Source organism: Chelonia mydas, chromosome 15 (assembly GCF_015237465.2).
Source record: "Chelonia mydas isolate rCheMyd1 chromosome 15, rCheMyd1.pri.v2, whole genome shotgun sequence".
In the NCBI taxonomy this organism is placed as follows: domain Eukaryota; kingdom Metazoa; phylum Chordata; order Testudines; family Cheloniidae; genus Chelonia; species Chelonia mydas.
This window is the reverse complement of record NC_057856.1, coordinates 21,080,348-21,099,282: the sequence shown is the minus strand read 5'-3', so window position 1 is coordinate 21,099,282 and position 18,935 is coordinate 21,080,348. Positions and strand designations below refer to the sequence as shown.

The 18,935-nt window shown below is 39.4% G+C and overlaps 1 protein-coding gene across 4 annotated transcripts in view; it reads right to left on the bottom strand.

Moving 5' to 3' along the window:
- The window catches only part of STX2 (syntaxin 2), a 74,039-nt gene that overhangs the window by 35,498 nt on the left and 19,606 nt on the right, over nt 1-18,935 (bottom strand). For 2 of the 4 annotated variants that reach the window (XM_037878838.2, XM_043529361.1), the window contains exons 4-9: nt 18,066-18,140; nt 17,003-17,076; nt 16,701-16,809; nt 9,718-9,791; nt 9,471-9,608; nt 7,768-7,878 (exon numbers count right to left, since the gene is read on the bottom strand). In XM_037878838.2, the coding sequence (XP_037734766.1) occupies nt 7,768-7,878; nt 9,471-9,608; nt 9,718-9,791; nt 16,701-16,809; nt 17,003-17,076; nt 18,066-18,140 (581 nt within the window). Of the gene's footprint in view, nt 1-1,834; nt 1,961-7,767; nt 7,879-8,405; nt 8,414-9,470; nt 9,609-9,717; nt 9,792-16,700; nt 16,810-17,002; nt 17,077-18,065; nt 18,141-18,935 lie in introns of those variants that run through there. The other 2 variants (XM_037878837.2, XM_037878840.2) reach the window with 2 other exon arrangements.

Below are 18,935 nucleotides of genomic sequence, written 5' to 3'. Positions count from 1 at the left end.
TTTTAAATCTATTTTCAGTAGTACATGCACATTCTAGAACCATAGCAAATAGATATATATGGATCGAAAATGTTGACATGTATTTGAAGATTTTGAAAAGCACCCCAATACAATGACACACTTATTGTCAGTATTTCTCTTCCAAATTGTACATATAACTGCAATCAATTACAGCAGACTTAATTTAACTTTTCAATATTTGCCTAACACCTGTGTGTTTTATTTCATGGAATACTCGTGTTAAAATCCATAAACAAATTGATAAATTACTGTTTGCTACATATGGAAGCTGAGAGTTGATAAAGCATGTTCATGTCTGCAGACATAACTGGAGATTTGCGAAAACTGCTTGTTCTCCTTTATTTGGATACTTGTTCATTCTTATTAACACATACTGAGCTGAATAAGAAAGTCAACAAACAACTATTACATATTTGATAGCTCGCCAGTAATTATTGCAGGAACAAAATGGGTTCATTGGACTACATGTGTCAGATAGAATCAGGGGCACTTAACCTTACATTAGCCTATGGTTTAATATGCAAATGACAGGATTTACTAAATGACAAATTGAGATGGTATTGTATTAATAACTACAAAAAACACACTCCATGTTAAAAAAGTGATAGTTTAAATAACTTTTCCTGATGAACTGTTTGAAAGAGAATGCTGCTCCTAATTATTTCAATATTTCCTGATTTTAAAGATACAGAAGTAGCTATGGGTTGTTGTGAAGGCCAAAAGTATAACTGGGTTCACAAAAGAATAGGTAAGTTCATGAAGGATAGGCTGATCAATGGTTATAAGCCAAGATGGTCAGGAACGCAACCCCGCGCTATGGGTGTCTCAACCTCCAAATGCCAAAAGCTTGGACTGGACAACAGGGGATGGATCACTCAACTGCCCTGTTCTGTTCATTCTCTCTGAAGTATCTGGCAATGGTTCCTGTCAGAAGACAGGATACCCAGCTAGATGGACTACTGTTCTGACCCAGTAGGACCATCCTTTTAGTATACAGACTACCTAAGAACATAAGTACAGCAGAGTTTCTCTTTCAAGTTCTGAATCATTGACTTTTTCATCCTTGCAGATCATCCGTGTAGTTTGTGACTGAAGAAAATATTGCTGCGTAGAGGACAGTAACTTGTTCCGCTAATATAAAAAAAGGCTGAGAAGTCTCAAACCCACAAATTTGCATTGTTATTTTAGAGTTAGTATCTTGTGCAGATGCCCACTTCTAAATATCGCCATCTCAGAAAAAAAGAGCGGATTAGAAAGCATACGATTTAAAAAGTCTGGTTTCTAACTGGGAAATCTTAACACACTGGTTGCAAAACACACTCTGGCTTCAGAGTGACATATGTAATATGGGTCTGTCTTGAAAGCTCTTTATAACTGTAAACGCACTACATGATAAAAGTTATACTCCGTGTGAAAATGATTTCTCATCTTGGGCAGATCCTCAGCTGGTGTAAACTGTCCATGTAATAGTTAACAGGCTTATGACAATTTACACCAGCTGAGGATCTGTCCCATTGATTTTTAAAAACTCAAAGATCTTACATGAGGTTGAAATCTGTAAATTACATAAAATTACCACTAGATCTCAGTTTTCATAATTCAAAAGATATCTACTTTTGAACATACATTAGGGCTTTTATAGCAACTAGAGACTGACAAGATTCACTGCTTCATCAGGTCCAGTCCCCCTGCCTGGTCATTACAGTATTAAACTATATATGTGTTAAGGGTTGGTACAAAATAGCTTGTTTGCTTAGTGAGTTCTCAAAACTAAACAATAACAATGAAGCAAATTAGTTGATTAGTTACTTACTGCCGCATTGGCAGAGACATGCATGCTGAAGTTATCCAAGCATCATCGAATACCAACTGACAAACCAACAATTAGAGCAATTATGGCAACCAACACCAGCGATAGAATGACAATTATCCACTTTTTCTGTCGAAGAGAAGCAAAGTGATTAGTTTCAGAACACAGTGTTAAATAGGATCCGGATTTATTCTCTATCTGTAGAAAAGAAATTCAGTCTTTTTAGTACCACCTTAATTTTTGAAGCCTGAAATGGTCCTGGCTACCATTTTTGACTGCCACTTGGTTTCTTAAAAGGATCTCTATCTAGTGAGGCTAGAGTTTACTGCAAATGTCAGAGTTATTAGCTTTTTTGCCAACATTTGCAAGGAAACAGTTGGGCTCTCATATCTGATATCTACCTCATTTTAAACATATTAACAGTTGCCAATACGGAAAAAAATATATATTTATGTAGAGGGTATTGGGACAGAGAATATATACACCTCAAACAGACTGTGTATAATCTGCTTTTGGAATTGAAGATTATTTATCTATAAATAATCTAAGTACAATTCTACAGTCTCTAGCTACAGTCAGGTCTTTCCATATGACTTGCCTGCTCTGAAGCTACTTAACATGCCACAAACATAATGAAAAATCTTGCTGTAGTCTCCCTTGCCACCTCCCCCCGCCCCACTTTATTATATAACTCACAAAATTCCACTGCAGTTTTAAAAGAATTTTAATATAATGCAGATGCTAGACTGCAAAACCATTAGTGTTCAGAGGTCAAAAAGCAACTGTTTTAGTAGATTACTGACTTCATAATGATTCATCTTGGGGGCTGAAGGGAAGAAGCATATTGAAACACTGAAGCATTTTCAGTGTCAATGCAAGTGAATTAAATGCGGTTTTTAAAAATAAACCTTTCCAGTGAGATCACATCATTTTGTTTCTTTGAACCAGGTATGATGCCCATCAAATTATGATGATTCATACATTTATAGAAGTGCATGTCTTTGATAAACTATGGTCGCTGAATCTTTGAAAATAATATGGTATGAATGGAATTTCTACTTTTGCTGAAGGAGATTTACCATGCTAGCAGAAAAATCAAATTAATTTTAAATATATGATTACAACCACATGCCCAGATAAGTCTTTCAATTACAGAGGTTTCTAAGCCTTTATAAACATATTTCACTCCTGAATAACTTTGTGCCACAGAAGTTACTTACCACTGACACATTTTAAACACTTCTTTTGGGTGTACAGTTTCTATGCATTCAAAAATAATTTGCTTTAATGGAAAAAGTCAATCTTTACTGTATGTGAATTGTGACCTATTCCCTTCCCACAAATTTCTACCCTTCAGAAGTAATATTCCAATTCACATTAAAGCCTATTCAGAACAAAATTTGATAAGCTATATCCTGTAATAATAAATGGAGTGTATAACAGACGGGAAGAGGAAATTTGATAAAGAAATTTACTTCACTTTTTAAGGACAGAGACCATGGACAACTTGAATATAAAATTTTCCAATCCCATTTCATTTGACCCATACATAGTAACTCTAAAAGAGCTAAGTGTTATTTCTTGTATGGTCACATGCTTACAGTATAGAAACACAAGTAAAACAAAAAACAAAAAGGTTATTTACCTTTTCATAAATGTTGTTCTTCAAGATGTGCTGCATATTGTCCATTAAAGCATGGGGGCGGGGGGAGTGTATGTCCCCCACGCACTGGTGCTGAGGGTTTAGATGTACCACTCGGGACAGCCACACCCATGCCCGAGCTGCTCTTGCTCTTAAGTGAGAGGTATGAAAGGAAGAACTGGCCAGTGCTTCCCTCAGTTCCTTCACAGTGGAATCCAACAGTAGACTTCACTGCACTGGGAAAGGAGAGTGGGTCTTCATTTGTCCCTGTGAGTACGAAGCTTTGGGAAGAAAGCTGGCAAGTATATGTAGACTGATTCAGGTGGAAATCACACCCTACTTTGGAGAGAAACGTAGCTAAACTTTGTCTTTGTAGAAAACTGTATATTACTGATCAATGACCAGGGCATTCTGTTCCTCTTCCTCCTAGTGGAGATAATAGCCATTAAGAAAGCTACTGTTGGTGAAAGGTGCAGAAGTAAGCATGATGCGAAAGGTTCAACAGAAGGGTTCATAAGAGTAGACAAAACTAAATTCAAATCTCAAGATAGTGCTGGATCTCCACAGGCAGAAATAATCTAGATCTTTCAGGAACCTGGTTGTGATAGAGTGAGTAAATAGAGTCTTACCATCAATTTGAGAATGAAATGCTGAGATGGCTGCCATGTACACCCTAACAGAGTGAGAGCTAGGTCTGAATCCTTAAGTAGTCAGAGGTAGTCTAGAATCGATTGAATCATTTTCTGAGTAGGTGGCATTATGGGAAGCCACCCAGATGGAGAACTGTTGCCACTTACTCAGGTAAGCCGCTCATGGGGAAGGTTTCCTTCTGTTAAGGAGAACATTCTGGACAGCAACTGAGCAAAAAATATCTTGTGCATTCATTATTGATGAACCATGCCATGAGGTGCAGCACTAGGATTTGATCGAGCACCAAACCATGGTTCTGGGTGACAAGGTCTCTGGTTATTGGTAATGGGAAGGGTGGTCAGTGAATGGGTTATGTAGGTCTGAATACCATGGCTGTCTCAGACAGACTGAGCTATGAGGATCATTCTGCCATGACCTTGTTGGGGCCCGAGCATGACCCTTGGAAAAAGAGGCACTGGTGGATATGCATACAGCTGGTCCTTGTCCCATGAAAAACAGAGAAGTGTTGGATATTGATTCTGGGCTGTGACCAACCCTGAAGCAGAATAAGGGACATTTTCTGCTTTGCTGTGTTGCAAATTGATCAGCCAACAGAAACCCTCCTATGAAGAACACAAACTAGAACGGCTGGGTTGAGAGACCATTTATGGTCTATGTTGAAGGATCTGCTCAGACGACTTGCCAAGCTATTTTGAATCTCCATCAAGCAACATGCTGAGAATGACGGAGCTCTGTATGCGGAAATTCCATAGCTTGACTGCCTTCTGGCACAGGCTGTCTGACCTTGGGCCACCCATTTGTTCACATAAAATGCCACTGTGGTGGTGAGCACCTGGACAGTCTTGCCCTGAATGGGAGGTAGGAAACGCTGATGCATATGGAATATTGCTTGCAACTTGAGGATAATTTGTAACCTGTATAGTCCACAAACCCTGAGTCTGAAGATCACCCAGATGTGCTCTCCACCCCATGACTGAAGTTTCCATTACTGAAGTCATGGAAGGAAAGCAGTGCAGAGGGGTGAACACCCCTGCACACATTGTCTTGGCTCATCCACCAGCTAAGAGATGATGCTATCATGTCCAGAACGCATACTAGTTTGTCTAGATAACTCTGAGGGCGATAGACTGATCAGACCCATGCTCACAATGCTCTGAGACGCAGCCTGGCATTAGGAATAATATATGTACATTTGGTCATGTGACCTAGGAGCCTTAAACAATTTCTCAGTCGTCTGTGGATGATCCTTGAGGGGGACACAGATATTGTAGAGTCTGAAATCTGGAACGAGGCAGAAATGCCCTGGCAGAAGTCGAGTCCAGGACCACTCCTCTGAACTCTATTCTTTGCAGAGGCAATAACATGGGCATTTCTTTGCTTCATTTCAGGCCCAGAGTATTGAACAGAGTTTGATGGACCACAGCCTGCACCTAGTGTCCGGAGCAACCCCGAAATAACCAGTCTTCCAGGTAAGCATAAACATAGATGTCTCTCTGGTGGAGGTAGGCTGCCACCACTGTCATGCACTTGGATAAAGATCCTCTGTGCCAATGATAGACCGAATGGCAGCATGGTGAACTGGTAATGATCCTCCCCTGCCATGAACCTCAGAACTTCTTGTGGCCAGGATTGATCGTCACATGGAAATAGGCATCTTGTAAATTGAGGGCAGCACTCTCTCCCCCCTGGATCAAGGGAACGCCATGCAGAACTTCATGTTCTTGATATATTTGTTCAGGTTCCGAAGGTCTAGGATGGATCTCAGACACCCTCTAGCCGTGGGTATTAGAAAATATTGAAGGGGAACCTCTTCTATGGCTCCCAAAGAACACAGAGTTTGCACTTCTTGCCTTAGTGCAGACTCATGAGAGGGGGTCCCTGAAGAGGGACTGGAAGGTGACGTTGGTGGACAGAAAGAAAATGCAGAGTATAATCCTGATTCCATCTTGCTTTGCACACACACTTGTCTGGGGTGATGGACTGACTGCCAGGCATGCAGGAAATGGGATATTCTGTCCAGGGGGTGCAGATGGGGGAGGGGAAGGATCAGGTTGGTCCAGATCTGGTAGTATACTGTCTTTGACATAAAAGAGTCAAACCAATACTTTGAGGCCTGGGGATGTCTAGATGAAGAGACCAGGGAAACAGAGGGCAACAGCCTTCTGCTCTGTGACCTCCTTTGCTTTCCCTTAGAGCAGTCAGCCTGATGGAAGGGATAATACTGCTGTCTAGGCTGGAACTGAGGATGATAATTTTGTCTGCTTTGCAACCAAATTGTAGAGACCCAAGGACCTCAAAACCACTCTCAAGTCCTTCACTGTGTGCGATACTTTGTTTGTTTTAGGTAATGTGACAAAGTTCCTCCTCTACCTTGGTGGGTCTTGCGCTTATTGGTGGATTTGCTCGCTTTGGAGCGTCACGGCAGCCCTTACCTTGGCTGTTTTTCTGAACCCACAGTCCAGGTTGACTCCTCCTGTGTCTGACCAGGAGTTGGGAGGTTTGGGGGGAACCCGGGCCCGCCCTCTACTCCGGGTTCCAGCCCAGGGCCCTGTGGAATGCAGCTGTCTAGAGTGCCCCCTGGAACAGCTGTGCAACAGCTACAACTCCCTGGGCTACTTCCCCATGGCCTCCTCCCAACACCTTCTTTATTCTCACCATAGGACCTTCCTCCTGGTGTCTGATAATGCTTCTCTACCCCTCAGTCCTCTAACAGTCCGCGTTCTCACTCTCAGTTCCTAGTGCCTCTTGCTCCCAGCTCCTCACACGCGCCACAAACTGAAGTGAGCTCCTTTTTAAACCCAGGTGCCCTGATCAGCCTGCCTTAATTGATTCTAGCAGCTTCTTGATTGGCTGCAGGTGTTCTAATCAGCCTGTCTATCTTAATTGTCTCCAGAAGGTTCCTGATTGTTCTGGAACCTGCCCTGTTACTTTACCCAGAGAAAAGGGACCTACTTAACCTGGGGCTAATATATCTGCCTTCTATTACTCTCCTGTAGCCATCTGGCCCAACCCGGTCACAGTAAGAACAAAGCACATTCCTTGAACGGAAGGTCCTCAATTGTTTGTTGCACCTCCACAGGGATCCCAAAGGACTGCAACCAGGAGCAATGACGCATAGTGAGTGCTGTCACCATAGCTCTCACTACAGAATCCGTCACATCCAAGGAGCCTGAAGAGCTGATAGAGAGACAAGGCAGCCCTCAGCAGCAAAGGACTGAAGAACTCTGTTCTCTCAACCCCCTGTCACATTATTGGCTAACAGATTGCCTCCCAGTTAGAATAGCCATTCATCACCAACAGCGCATACTGATTGACACTACAGAACTATAAACTTGAAAAAGAACACAGATGCTCTGACAACTGACATGGATGGTCAGAAGGAACTCAAGGAGAGGTGGCTCCATCATTTATACCACTTTCTTCGAAGCACGAGGAGGTTGGGAATGGTTGGGGCTGCCCCCGAATATTGTTAGGGAAAACTCTCCAGCACCGGTGCATGGGACATGCACAGACCCACAGTGGAATGGACATATGCAAGTACTCAAAGAAGATCAAGTTACAGCATGTGAAGTTAAAAACAATAAAAACTACCTTTTGTTATGCCATATTAATTGAGTTAATGAAAATCCAGAAAAAACCTTACCCTTCGTGCTTTACTTTGATATTTAACTGCCTTTTTTGTCTCCTCTTTAGCATGTTCTACATAATCTGATGCATTCATCACATCCTTTTCTATGTTGTTGATCATTTCACCCTTAAAATAAAATTAAGAAATTTTTTTTTTACCACTACTGGAATTTTCTGGAGCCCCGCATAATGAACCTGAGTAAACATATCAAAATGATTTTAAACATGAAAAAGAATTATGTATTAATGGCTGAAGTTTTTATTTTTGCATCCACATGTGATGGAAAAAAAAGGAATGGGAAGCAAGGTCTCATAAGAAAAATATTTTAACCTAAAAAGAAAAAAAATATTGGTAAGGGCAGGTAGGGACAAAATACTGATAATTTAAAGCATATTCCTAAGAGAAAGGTATGCTTTAATAGCTAATCTACAACTGGCATACTAAAGAGTTCAGAAGTATCTGAAGCAGCATATGGAAACGGCAAGGATACCTACAAAACGTTCATCCAAAATTATTCACAGGTTTTAAGGAGGTGGATTCCTCCAAACTAACTACTTAGAATGCCAGTACATAATGAATTTTAGCTCAGTTATGATTAATGAACTTTGGGAATGAAATGCAAGGTCTGGAAAATATTACAGTAGATCTGTTACCTGTGTTTCTGTCCACCAGAAGACATAATCAGCAGCAGTGAACAGCAAAGCATTAAAAATGATGCACAAATAACTTGTTCATTTCTGTACAAGTTTATAACATACCAGTAATTTTCACACTTATTCATTTTGTATCAAGGCAACGTATCAGACTTGTAGAATGTGAAATCCTCCAAAAAAGAATATGCTAAATATAGGCTGATTATTCATAGTACTACCCACTGAATTGTTTCACAGTGGATCTAACACAGTTTACTTTCACTATAAAAAAAAAAAAGTCAGCGAATCCCAAGAACAGAGTTTGTACAGGTCAACTGAATACAATTTTTCATATTTTTATAAATACTGCAAATAGAGTTAATTGCTTTTAACCCTAAATGATCTTTTCTTCCCACCTCCTTATTAAGATAAGATTTATGAAATTGAGAGGTGAGGATACTGGCTATCACTCTCCCACTTACGGACTTTGCTCCCTTTAACGTGAATGGAAATTATAACCAAGTATCACTGCCAATACACTTCTCACCCAACATTTAACTCACTACCACCACCACGTTAGTCTTCTGCAATAGCTAACAAATTCTGTTGGTTGGTTTTCAATATATTAACTGCCATTATGGCCTAGCTAGACCAAATTTACTCTTTATGATCTAAATCTAGATTTGCATTCAGGTCAGTGTATTCACCCACCATATTATCTAGCCCTGATCAAGAAATTACACTATTGCACTAAAAATAGTTTTACACTTGTACTTAAATATATACTGCAAAAATCTCATCCTTTAGCATCTGACACATAGTTATTCACTATCCCTAGCAGATGTGATCAGACATGGAGCTCAGACTAGATAATGCCTTCTGGCCTTTTAAAAAAACATCCCTGATGTGTAATCTTTAGTAGTTTGCCTTTAGTTTTACAGAGTTGTGATTACAGTGTTTAAACAAAAAATGGTACCTATAAAAATGTTGCAGTTATCAAGACTGTCCTGTATTGTTTTCACAGGAAAACTACAAAACATGCAAAGCACTTCATTACTAAGACAATATTTGAATTGGTTCATTTACCTGAGTCTCAACAAACATAGCCAGGTCCATATACATGTCATGTAGCTCCCGTATACTGGATTCCAGTTTCATAATATCTTTGTGTCGTGACTCAATTTCATTCAGAGCTTGTCTAGTAATTTGGGAGTCTGATATAATCTTTGAAAGAGGAAAATACGAAATAACTAATATAAGTATGTGATTGACATATTCCTGAATTAAAGAAATAGAATAGGTGATAGCCATAAAGTGGGCTGTGAATACGTACATCAGAAGTGAAAATAGAAGCATTACCACTTTCTAACATTTCTTCCAGTTCTTCATCAGTGGTGGTCTTTCCAGCTAGGAAGAAAGTATATTTTAAGGTTATAAAGTGGTTTATCTATTCAACATAAAAGGTATTCTGCTACACCTAGAAGCCTGAGAATTTACCACGAACAATAATCACATACAGCACAAAAACAAACTTAAAATTTGTTAACTAAAAATTAACTGGTTGACTCTCTCAAACCCAAGTATTCATTGTGTTTATGGGGAAGTGGTAGCAATGAAGTTATATTACAGTCTCCGGAAGAATGTGCTAAATCCAGAATTAGCAAACAGGAGTTGATGGTCCACAATCCTATACTCAGACCTCCACTCCACAAAAAGTAACAGTTTTTAATAACAATTAGCATCCAAACCTCTTGCCATTAAGCACAGTATGAAAGATTCTTGCAGCATGAAAACATCTGCAGCTGTGGTAACAGGACAGAAAACAAGGGAAAAAACCCACCTCCTGAAGGTAATGATTCTAGATTGTTGCATGGTCAAAACAATACCATTTTTTAAGAAAGCTGTTTTCCATAATAATGTATTCCCCTATTACGGTGTCTCTATAAGGCTAAGACTGGGAGCTAAGAAACATGAGGTTGTTAAAGACAGTTTTCTACCAAAATGTGTCCTTGTGCTATTAAACTGTTATTCCTGAAGCTATTTCTGAGGGTAAGTAGTATTGCAAGAATCAAATATTTTTGCAAACACACAATAGGAGGTTAAATTTAATGAAAAAATAAAATCATGAAATTCAGTTTTCATGTTTTTGGTAAGCACAATAGGAAAAATTACTTTAATATAAAATGATAAGCTATTTAACATTCATGTTTGTACAACTCCTATATTATATTGAAGATATTAAATCACATGAATATCTAGGGAATCTATTTTCAAAATAATCTAATTTTTTCTGTGTATGAGTAATGAAACAGTATTACAAAGATGAGATTAAAATTATTTTAATACAGGATTCAGTTCATATTAGCACAGGGGTTCTCAAACTTTACTGCACCGCAACCCCCTTCTGACAACAAAAATTACTACATCACCCCAGGAGGGGGGCCCCAAACCCCAAATCCCAGGCAGGAGGCCTGTAACCTGAGCCCCGATGCCCTCGGGCTTCAGCCCCGGGTGGTGGGGCTCGGACTTTGGCCCCAACAAGTCTAAACCAGTCCTGGTGATCCCATTAAAATGGGGTTGCGACCCACTTTAGGGTCCCGACCCACACAGTTTGAGAATCACTGCATCAGCATATTAGAGAAAGTGATTGTCAGTTATATTATACTATAGAAATTCAAGTACTATGTTAAAGGTTAATATAGTTTATTATTCAGCACCTGTGTGGACAGGGCTCAAAGTTTGCATAAACATGAAAAAGGAACTGAAACTCAAGTGTAGCAAAAAGGAGTACTTGTGGCACCTTAGAGACTAACCAATTTATTTGAGCATAAGCTTTCGTGAGCTACAGCTCACTTCATCGGATGCATAGATGTGGAAAATGCAGTGAGGATTTTTTTATACACACAGACCATGAAAAAATGGGTGTTTATCACTTCAAAAGGTTTTCTCCCCCCACCCCACTCTCCTGCTGGTAATAGCTTATCTAAAGTGATCACTCTCCTTACAATGTGTATGATAATCAAGGTGGGCCATTTCTGGAAAGCTTATGCTCAAATAAATTGGTTAGTCTCTAAGGTGCCACAAGTACCCCTTTTCTTTTTGCGAATACAGACTAACACGGCTGCTACTCTGAAACCTGTCAAGTGTAGCAAAATTACCTCTTAGCACGTTCAAGTAGTTCATATTATATAATTTTGTTAAACAATGAGCAGAGAATTCAAACAGAGGTTTCATATTCTACCTATCTTCCCACAGAAAAAGAAATTCTGCAGCACCTTATAGAATTCTGCTTTCCCCAATGAAAACAAAAGCTATAATATCTAAGCAGTGCCTTACACTTAAATGAAGGGAGGCAGCTCCTGGAGAGTATCTAAGTCTTCAGTGCACACAAAATGCTAAAGACTCAACTCTAGTCAGATACAATAATTTAAATAACTTTAAATAAAAATAGCCATAACTTGTGATATGTTAGGATTTTGTGTTTGTGGGTGAGTGGAGAGGATGGTAAACTGCCAAAAAAAAAATATCTAATTAAGAAGTGCCATTACCTTGGCAGGAGAAACCAACAGAAAGCAGCAACTCAGTTACAAAAGAACTCAGTTACTACAATAACAAAAGGAGCAGCAACCAAGAGTGTTAATTCTCCATTGCACCATAAGATCTTCCCTCTCTTTCCCATATAGTATGGCAGAGGGCTGATCAGATTTGCAGTCCTAGATTCATCTTAGGTCTCTTTGGTTTTACTGCTTTCCACATAGCTTCTCCCACTGAATAGTTGGGTTGCAGACCTTTCACTCAGATGTATTAACTTGTGTTTATTTTGGTTGAATCATATTGCTTCTTGCACATATTTCTAATTCTACATGCAAGTCTCTGTTTTGTTCCTCTAGACCCACTGCTCTTTGCAACACCTCCTAATCAGTGTTGGCATCATAACATGGAGGACCCTAAGCTGATGGAAGGAGATGGGCAAGGAAAAACACGCCCAAAAACAAAGGCATAAGTTTCCCCCTTTAGCAGTACAACTGCCAGAAGAGGGTTGGGATAGGATTTCTAGTAGTAAATTGTTTCCTCACTCTCTGGTTTCAATGGTTCAAGGAAGACTGGGTTGAGAAGTTCATCTTTTCTTTCCCCCACTGCATACTATTCCTGAGAGGGATACAGGACCAGCCTGTGAAATGAAGAACTTGCATGGGACACAGGACCCCCAGAAGACCTTACTTAGCTAGCGCTAAAGCAAGGCCTAGTTTTAATTTGCCATCATTTGAGTATATTTATCTCTTCTGGTTATTTAAGTACAAAGTTTCCCAGAGATCTTAAATGTTAAAAGTAAACATACGAATAAAAGCCAGGGATAAACTTAAGGGATATTTATTTAGTTTAAAGACTATCAGTTGTCTTCATTTCTATTACTACACCAGTCATAGCACATTTTGGCCACAAATGATTGTCATTTGTTGGCTGGTTCATCCTTGAATTATTTCTTCATTCCTCACTAAAAAACAAATACTTCATTTAAAGTATACAAGTACGAAACACTGAGTGGAGAGCAACAAGTTACAATGAAGTAATGCATTGGTGGCAGTCTATTGAAAACTCACAAGAAAAAGATTCAAATGATTTAGGATACTGCAACAACCAAATGACAATCATTTTCAATTTCTGTACGGTATCTAGAGATGTTTTACAGGTTCAGTGCAGGGTGAGGTAGTCATTTATGATCATTCAGTGCTAGAGGCAGGTTGAAGTGTAACAAATACTGTTTGTGGTAATAAGAACAGATCATGAAAGAAAGTGAAGAGCTGTTTAGAACTTGAATTTATCAGGCAAAAGAGACTTGGTTTTTAGAGCTATATATTACCAGATTAAATGTAACAGGAATTTCACATAGCACAAAGATCCAATCCTGGATGCAGAGATTTACAGACTGGTTGTCAAACTCTGGTGGTTTGCTAATAGGGTCATACGGTGCTGGCTTCTTCCGCCTTACTCCAGAGTCCACACAAGTTGTGGTACATCAGAACTTACTGACCCCATTATTGGATTTGGCTTTAGTCACAAAAGGAACTCCACAAAATCCTGCCCAAGCTATGCTTCCAGGCTTGGCTTCTCCTCTCCTAAGGTCCTCTCGTTAAGGACTGCTCAGCTACACCATATCTTAAATGTTTCCCACCAGGATCATCTCCTGCGAAATGGTGGGATGGTTCAGGCAAATACAGCCAGACTGCTACCAATGCATTAAATAATTTCCTCATATTACTTTTTCATATAAGCAATTGCCATAGGGATGTAACAATCAAAAACTAGAGAGAGATGATGGTCTGTAAAATCATGAATGGATGGGCAGGAAGTCCACAAGAACCTCTGTATTAAGATGTTGTCCACAAAATATCAGAGTGTGTGTTAATTCCTGTTCAAAAAGTTTATTCGGCAATTTCTTTGAAGAATAAGTTCTTGATTTTTGTTGTAACTTGACATGATTCTGGTTGAGAAGGCAGAGAAAAAAGCAGCTAGAAATTATTTCACTACTTTCTAATGTGGAAAACTTTGCTCCTCCATTAAGTTAGGTAGAGCTACCAGAAAGCAGTGATCCCCCACAAGTTTAATCATTCTGTTTAAAGCACTTACAGTAACCGATATTGTAGCCAGGCAATGATAAACAAAGTTGAACAAACCAGAACAAACAAAATCTCAGATGTGATTTATACTTCCCACAAACATGTCATCTCAATTCATAAGTTTGGATACAACACAGTGAAGATTAATTGTTTTATCCAATTCATACTCTTTTAGATCAAATATTCAATGACTTGGGCAGCATTCCTACCAACATAGCCACACTCATTTAATGCTGGGATTTTCAAAGAAGCCAAAGGGGATGTCCAAAACCTACTGACTTTCAGTGATCTGATTCCCTTTGGCTTCTTTGAAAATCCCTGCCTTAAATTATAGGAGATGTACCTAAACAGTGAGGAAGGGAAAGCTAGTAGTGAAACTCCCAGTGTTACCAAAATAGTGATATTTCACTTCCTCCAGAGATATTCATCGATGGTTTTATGAATTACACTAATTGTTAAATAGAGAACAATTCAAGAAAAGTCAAACCAAGTTTTAAAAACCCCAACAATAGGATATCCAGTATCTTCTATTTTACACAAATAACCACACTGCACCTTTTAATGCATGTGTGGAGGGGGGAACATTGTCTGGCTTGCCGGGGGAGAGGGAATAGTGCTTTACGGGCCAGGGAGGGAAGGGGAGGAAGGCTTAGAAGCTGCAAAAGGGGGAAGCTTGGCAACACACACACACGTGCGCGCACACACACACACACACACACACACACCTCCCCCCCCCAGGGAATGGAAAGGCTAAGGAGTTCAAAAGGAGCAAGCCTGGCGGAGGAAGCCTCTTTTCCCCAGACCAGGTGGAGCACCACTCACCCTCCCTCCCACTGAGGTGGCAAAATACCAGGTTTGGTCAAGACCTCCTGTGGGCATCGCACTAGCCACTCCTTTCTAGGGGGGCTGGGAAGGAATTTTTCCCTCGCCACCAGATTGGCCTACGTGGAGTAGGGGGTTTTCCCACCTTCCCCACAGCAGGTTCAGGGAGTGCTGTGGTATGGTGAGGAAGGAAAGGTGTTAGGCTATTATGTCGCCACTCATTATGTAAGTGCGCGCGGATGTCCAGTGCTAGTACTCCAGAGGGAAGGGATACAGTGACCGGATAAATGGCTTGGTAAAGGACTTAAAAAGGAGGTGTTGGTTAAAGGAATGGAACGGAGTGGGGGGGGGGGGGGGGGGGGGGGGGAGAGAAGAGATCGGGGCTCCTATGACTGGTATGGCAGGGAGCCAACCCCGCTTTCTTATATGCCACCTTAATCCTCGTCTGAGGGGGGCGGGGGGAATAGTAAAGTCCAAGGAATAGGTTGGCTGGTGGACCTGGATGGAAAAAAGAGGGGGGTTGGCAGAAGATATTAAATGAACATGAAGTTTCCTGCACTGTATACTTATCTGCCGGGTTGTTCCAGACATCTAATAATAAAGTTGTGGCCTGATTAAAACCATATCAAGTGTTTCCTGTCCTTCTTTCGGTATAGCCAGACAATACAGGCTACAATTCTAAGAAGCAGGAGTGGTGTAAGAACATTCAACAGCACAGGTCGACAACCTTTCTGGGTAATAATTTGGCAACACTACAGTGAGTGAAATTCTGGTTCACTGAAGTCAATGGGATTTTTGCTATTGATTTGACTGTATATTCAGAATCCATGAAGTTAACTTTAGTAAAAGAATATGTCTAGAAGTATCTATTGAGAACAAAATCAACATTTAAACTACTGTATATACTTGTTCATTAGCCCGTTCGTTTATAAGCCGACCCCCCAAGATGGATAGGTAAAAAAAGTAAAAACTGTATGACCCTTTCACAAGCTGACCCTGTATTTCAGGGGTTGGCAAACTTTGGCTCCCGGCCCATCAGGGTAAGCTGCTGGCGGGTCGAGACGTTTTGTTTACCTGGAGCGTTCACAGGCATTGAGCCCCTCAGCTCCCAGTGGCCGCGGTTCACCGTTCCCAGCCAATGGGAGCTGTGGGAAGTGGCACGCCACTGGGAGCTGAGGGGCTCCATGCCTGCGAATGCTCCAGGTAAATAAAACGACTATGTATTAGATATTCAATTAAATGATTTCATAGAGTTTAAAATCATCAAATTTTGGTATAGACCCATTTATAAGCCGACCCCCGCTCTTTGATGTGCCACTTTTTTTACCAAAAATATTCGGCTTATGAACAAGTATATACAGTAATCATTCTTCAGGTCAAGGTAAGTTCTTCCATATCAAAGTCTATTAGACAGTTACAATTTAACCAGCTATTTATATTATGTGTAACATAAAAACAAACAAGTAGACGCTTATGTGTGTTCATCATCTAAGGAGTTAAGTTCCAAAGGAGCAGCTATAGAGAAGTATGCAGGACTACATACAGGTTTTTAAGGTCAGGCTTGACAAAGCCCTGGCTGGGATGATTTAGTTGGGGATTGGTCCTGCTTTGAGCAGGGGGTTGGACTAGATGACCTTCTGAGGTCCCTTCCAACTCTGATATTCTATGATACATTGCCATTTTATTGAAAAAAAACCTTGTCTGGCGGTACAAAATAAGAACTGGAATACAGGAAAATAAAACTAGAAGACTGGGGGTATTATTTCAATTCTGTATAAACCAAAACAACAAAAAAAGATGTCAAAAACAAACAAACAAAGACCATTAAAAAAGTTAATTCAGCCATCTATATTGGAAGAAAATTCAGGTCACTTACTTATTTCTAACTGTCGCTGTATCCGTCCTTTGCTGCGTTCTCTGAACAGGGTCTGGGTCTCATTGTATTCTGTCATGACGTCCACAAACTTCCGGGACAATACCAAGTGCTAGTTTTGAGGAGTAAAAATATAGTACTTTATTTTACAACAAAATGCATTTGCAAAAAGTATAAATTAGTACATAGGCTCCAGGAAAGTCCAACTCTTCCCTCTCCCAACCCCACAATACTGTCTCTCTTCTGGAGCTTAGTTGACTTTGCTAAAATCCTCAGATTTCCCCATGCAAACTTTATGATCATACCTGTGTTTTTCGTATCCTGAGTTCAACTGATGTTCGATTAGCATTCCCATCTTGATCAGAACTTTGTTCAATAGCTAGGAAGAATATAAGAACTCATACTGTAAGGTGTTAAGAATGCAACATATAGTAAAAGTTTTAACATAAACATTTACTATTTTATAAATCATAATTAGTACTGTTTTCCTGTTTCCTACCCCAAAAAAGTAGTTTCTCTTTAGAAAGATTTTCACCAGATAATAAAAACTAAATCTATTAATGACATAGAATGCAAGGTTAAGAATATAACTGTTTACACAGCCAAATTAAAAACAAATTTTTAAAAGTATCTGTTCGTTGATGGGTATTATGTCATCTTTTGTGCTTGGAAGGAGCCTAACAAATTGGGGTTGCTACTACTACCTGAATAATAAATGTTGTTTACTGGACAGAAGAATTTTATTAAATATTACCCTTAAACCTAGAAATCTATCACTGAAGAAAAGAATGACCTTAACGTAATTTAGTGGCACTAGAAAAAAAACATTGTTATGTTTGAGTTGACACATGCTGAACAATTAAGACTCCTAAATTAGTTGCTAAATAAGGGGCCTGATTTTCAAGAGTACTCAGGAGCAGATATATGAATTTTGGGACAGACCTCAGCTGGGGTAATTTAGCATAGCTCCATGTCAGTTTGTACCATTTGAATATATGGCCCTTATTTTTAATTGTTGATTAAATACATTAAACGCTGGGCAAATATTTTAAATCTACAATTCTTTTCTTTCATCTGATAAAGGGGCATGTCTTGATCATTTTTGATACAATAAGTGAAACTTATTTTAACATTCTGAGTTCCAAGATTTTCTGTAATAATATATTATATTTTCTTAAAGTTTGGAACATCCCACTATGATACAAGCTATGAAAACCAAATTTGTATATACATATATCGACCCCATTAATTACACTGAGGGGCAAATTCCAAAGTTCTTGAGACTGTTCGAGCACTCCTAATATCACAAATACATATATAAGGCTCCATATAATAATTAAATCATGGGGGGAGGGGGGTTGCACTTACCCTTTAACTTAGCTCGAATTTTATTAGCTATTTTCTTGATTTCTTTGTTCAGGTCCTCGAGTTCTTCCTTTGTTCCTTTTTTAAAAAAATGTGAAACATAGCTTTTAGAATAATTAGTGATTGATTCTAAGACATACTGATGAGCAAGTATACCTTTTGGAAGGTATCCAAACTATCTTTTAGGTATACAACCTAAAATTGACTACAAGCATTAAAGGATGGAAACTATACAAGTGGAGGGTTATTGGAGGGGATGGGCAGCCTGAATCTTTAAGTTACCTTGCTTACTTGTAGTGGATTTATTAAATTTTATTCTATACTTAAGATATTTGTGATGTATTTTAAATTATGTTGAGGGCACCCAAAATGTATTAATAAATACCCTTTTTCAGCATTTATATGCAGCTCAATAAGTTAATTAACTTTCCAGTTACCCGGGTAAAATAAAGTTAGTGAGAAAGCGTGGTGCGTGAATTCACTAAAAATTGTATCATTTTAAAAGAACAAGAAACCTCAGTCAGCCCCATGCCAGCTGCCTAGTCCTGTGCATAAAGCAATGGACAGGGAGACGAGATCTGGGTTCTATGCCTGACTTTGCCACTCTGTTGCATAAACATGGACAATTCACTCCCCCTCTCCCTGTGGCTTTGTTTTCCTAGCTATAAAATAGGGGATAATACTTGTTTTCCTTTATTAAGTTCTTTGAGATTCTCAAGTAATAAGCTCTATAAGAGAGACAATTATATAATTAATGTGGAGTTCATCACTATTGTATTTCAGCTTCTTTCCACCGCTCATATCAATTTAATCATGTTTACTTAATGCAGACATTCACTCCTATTTTCCTGTTTATCATTCTGTTAGATATGC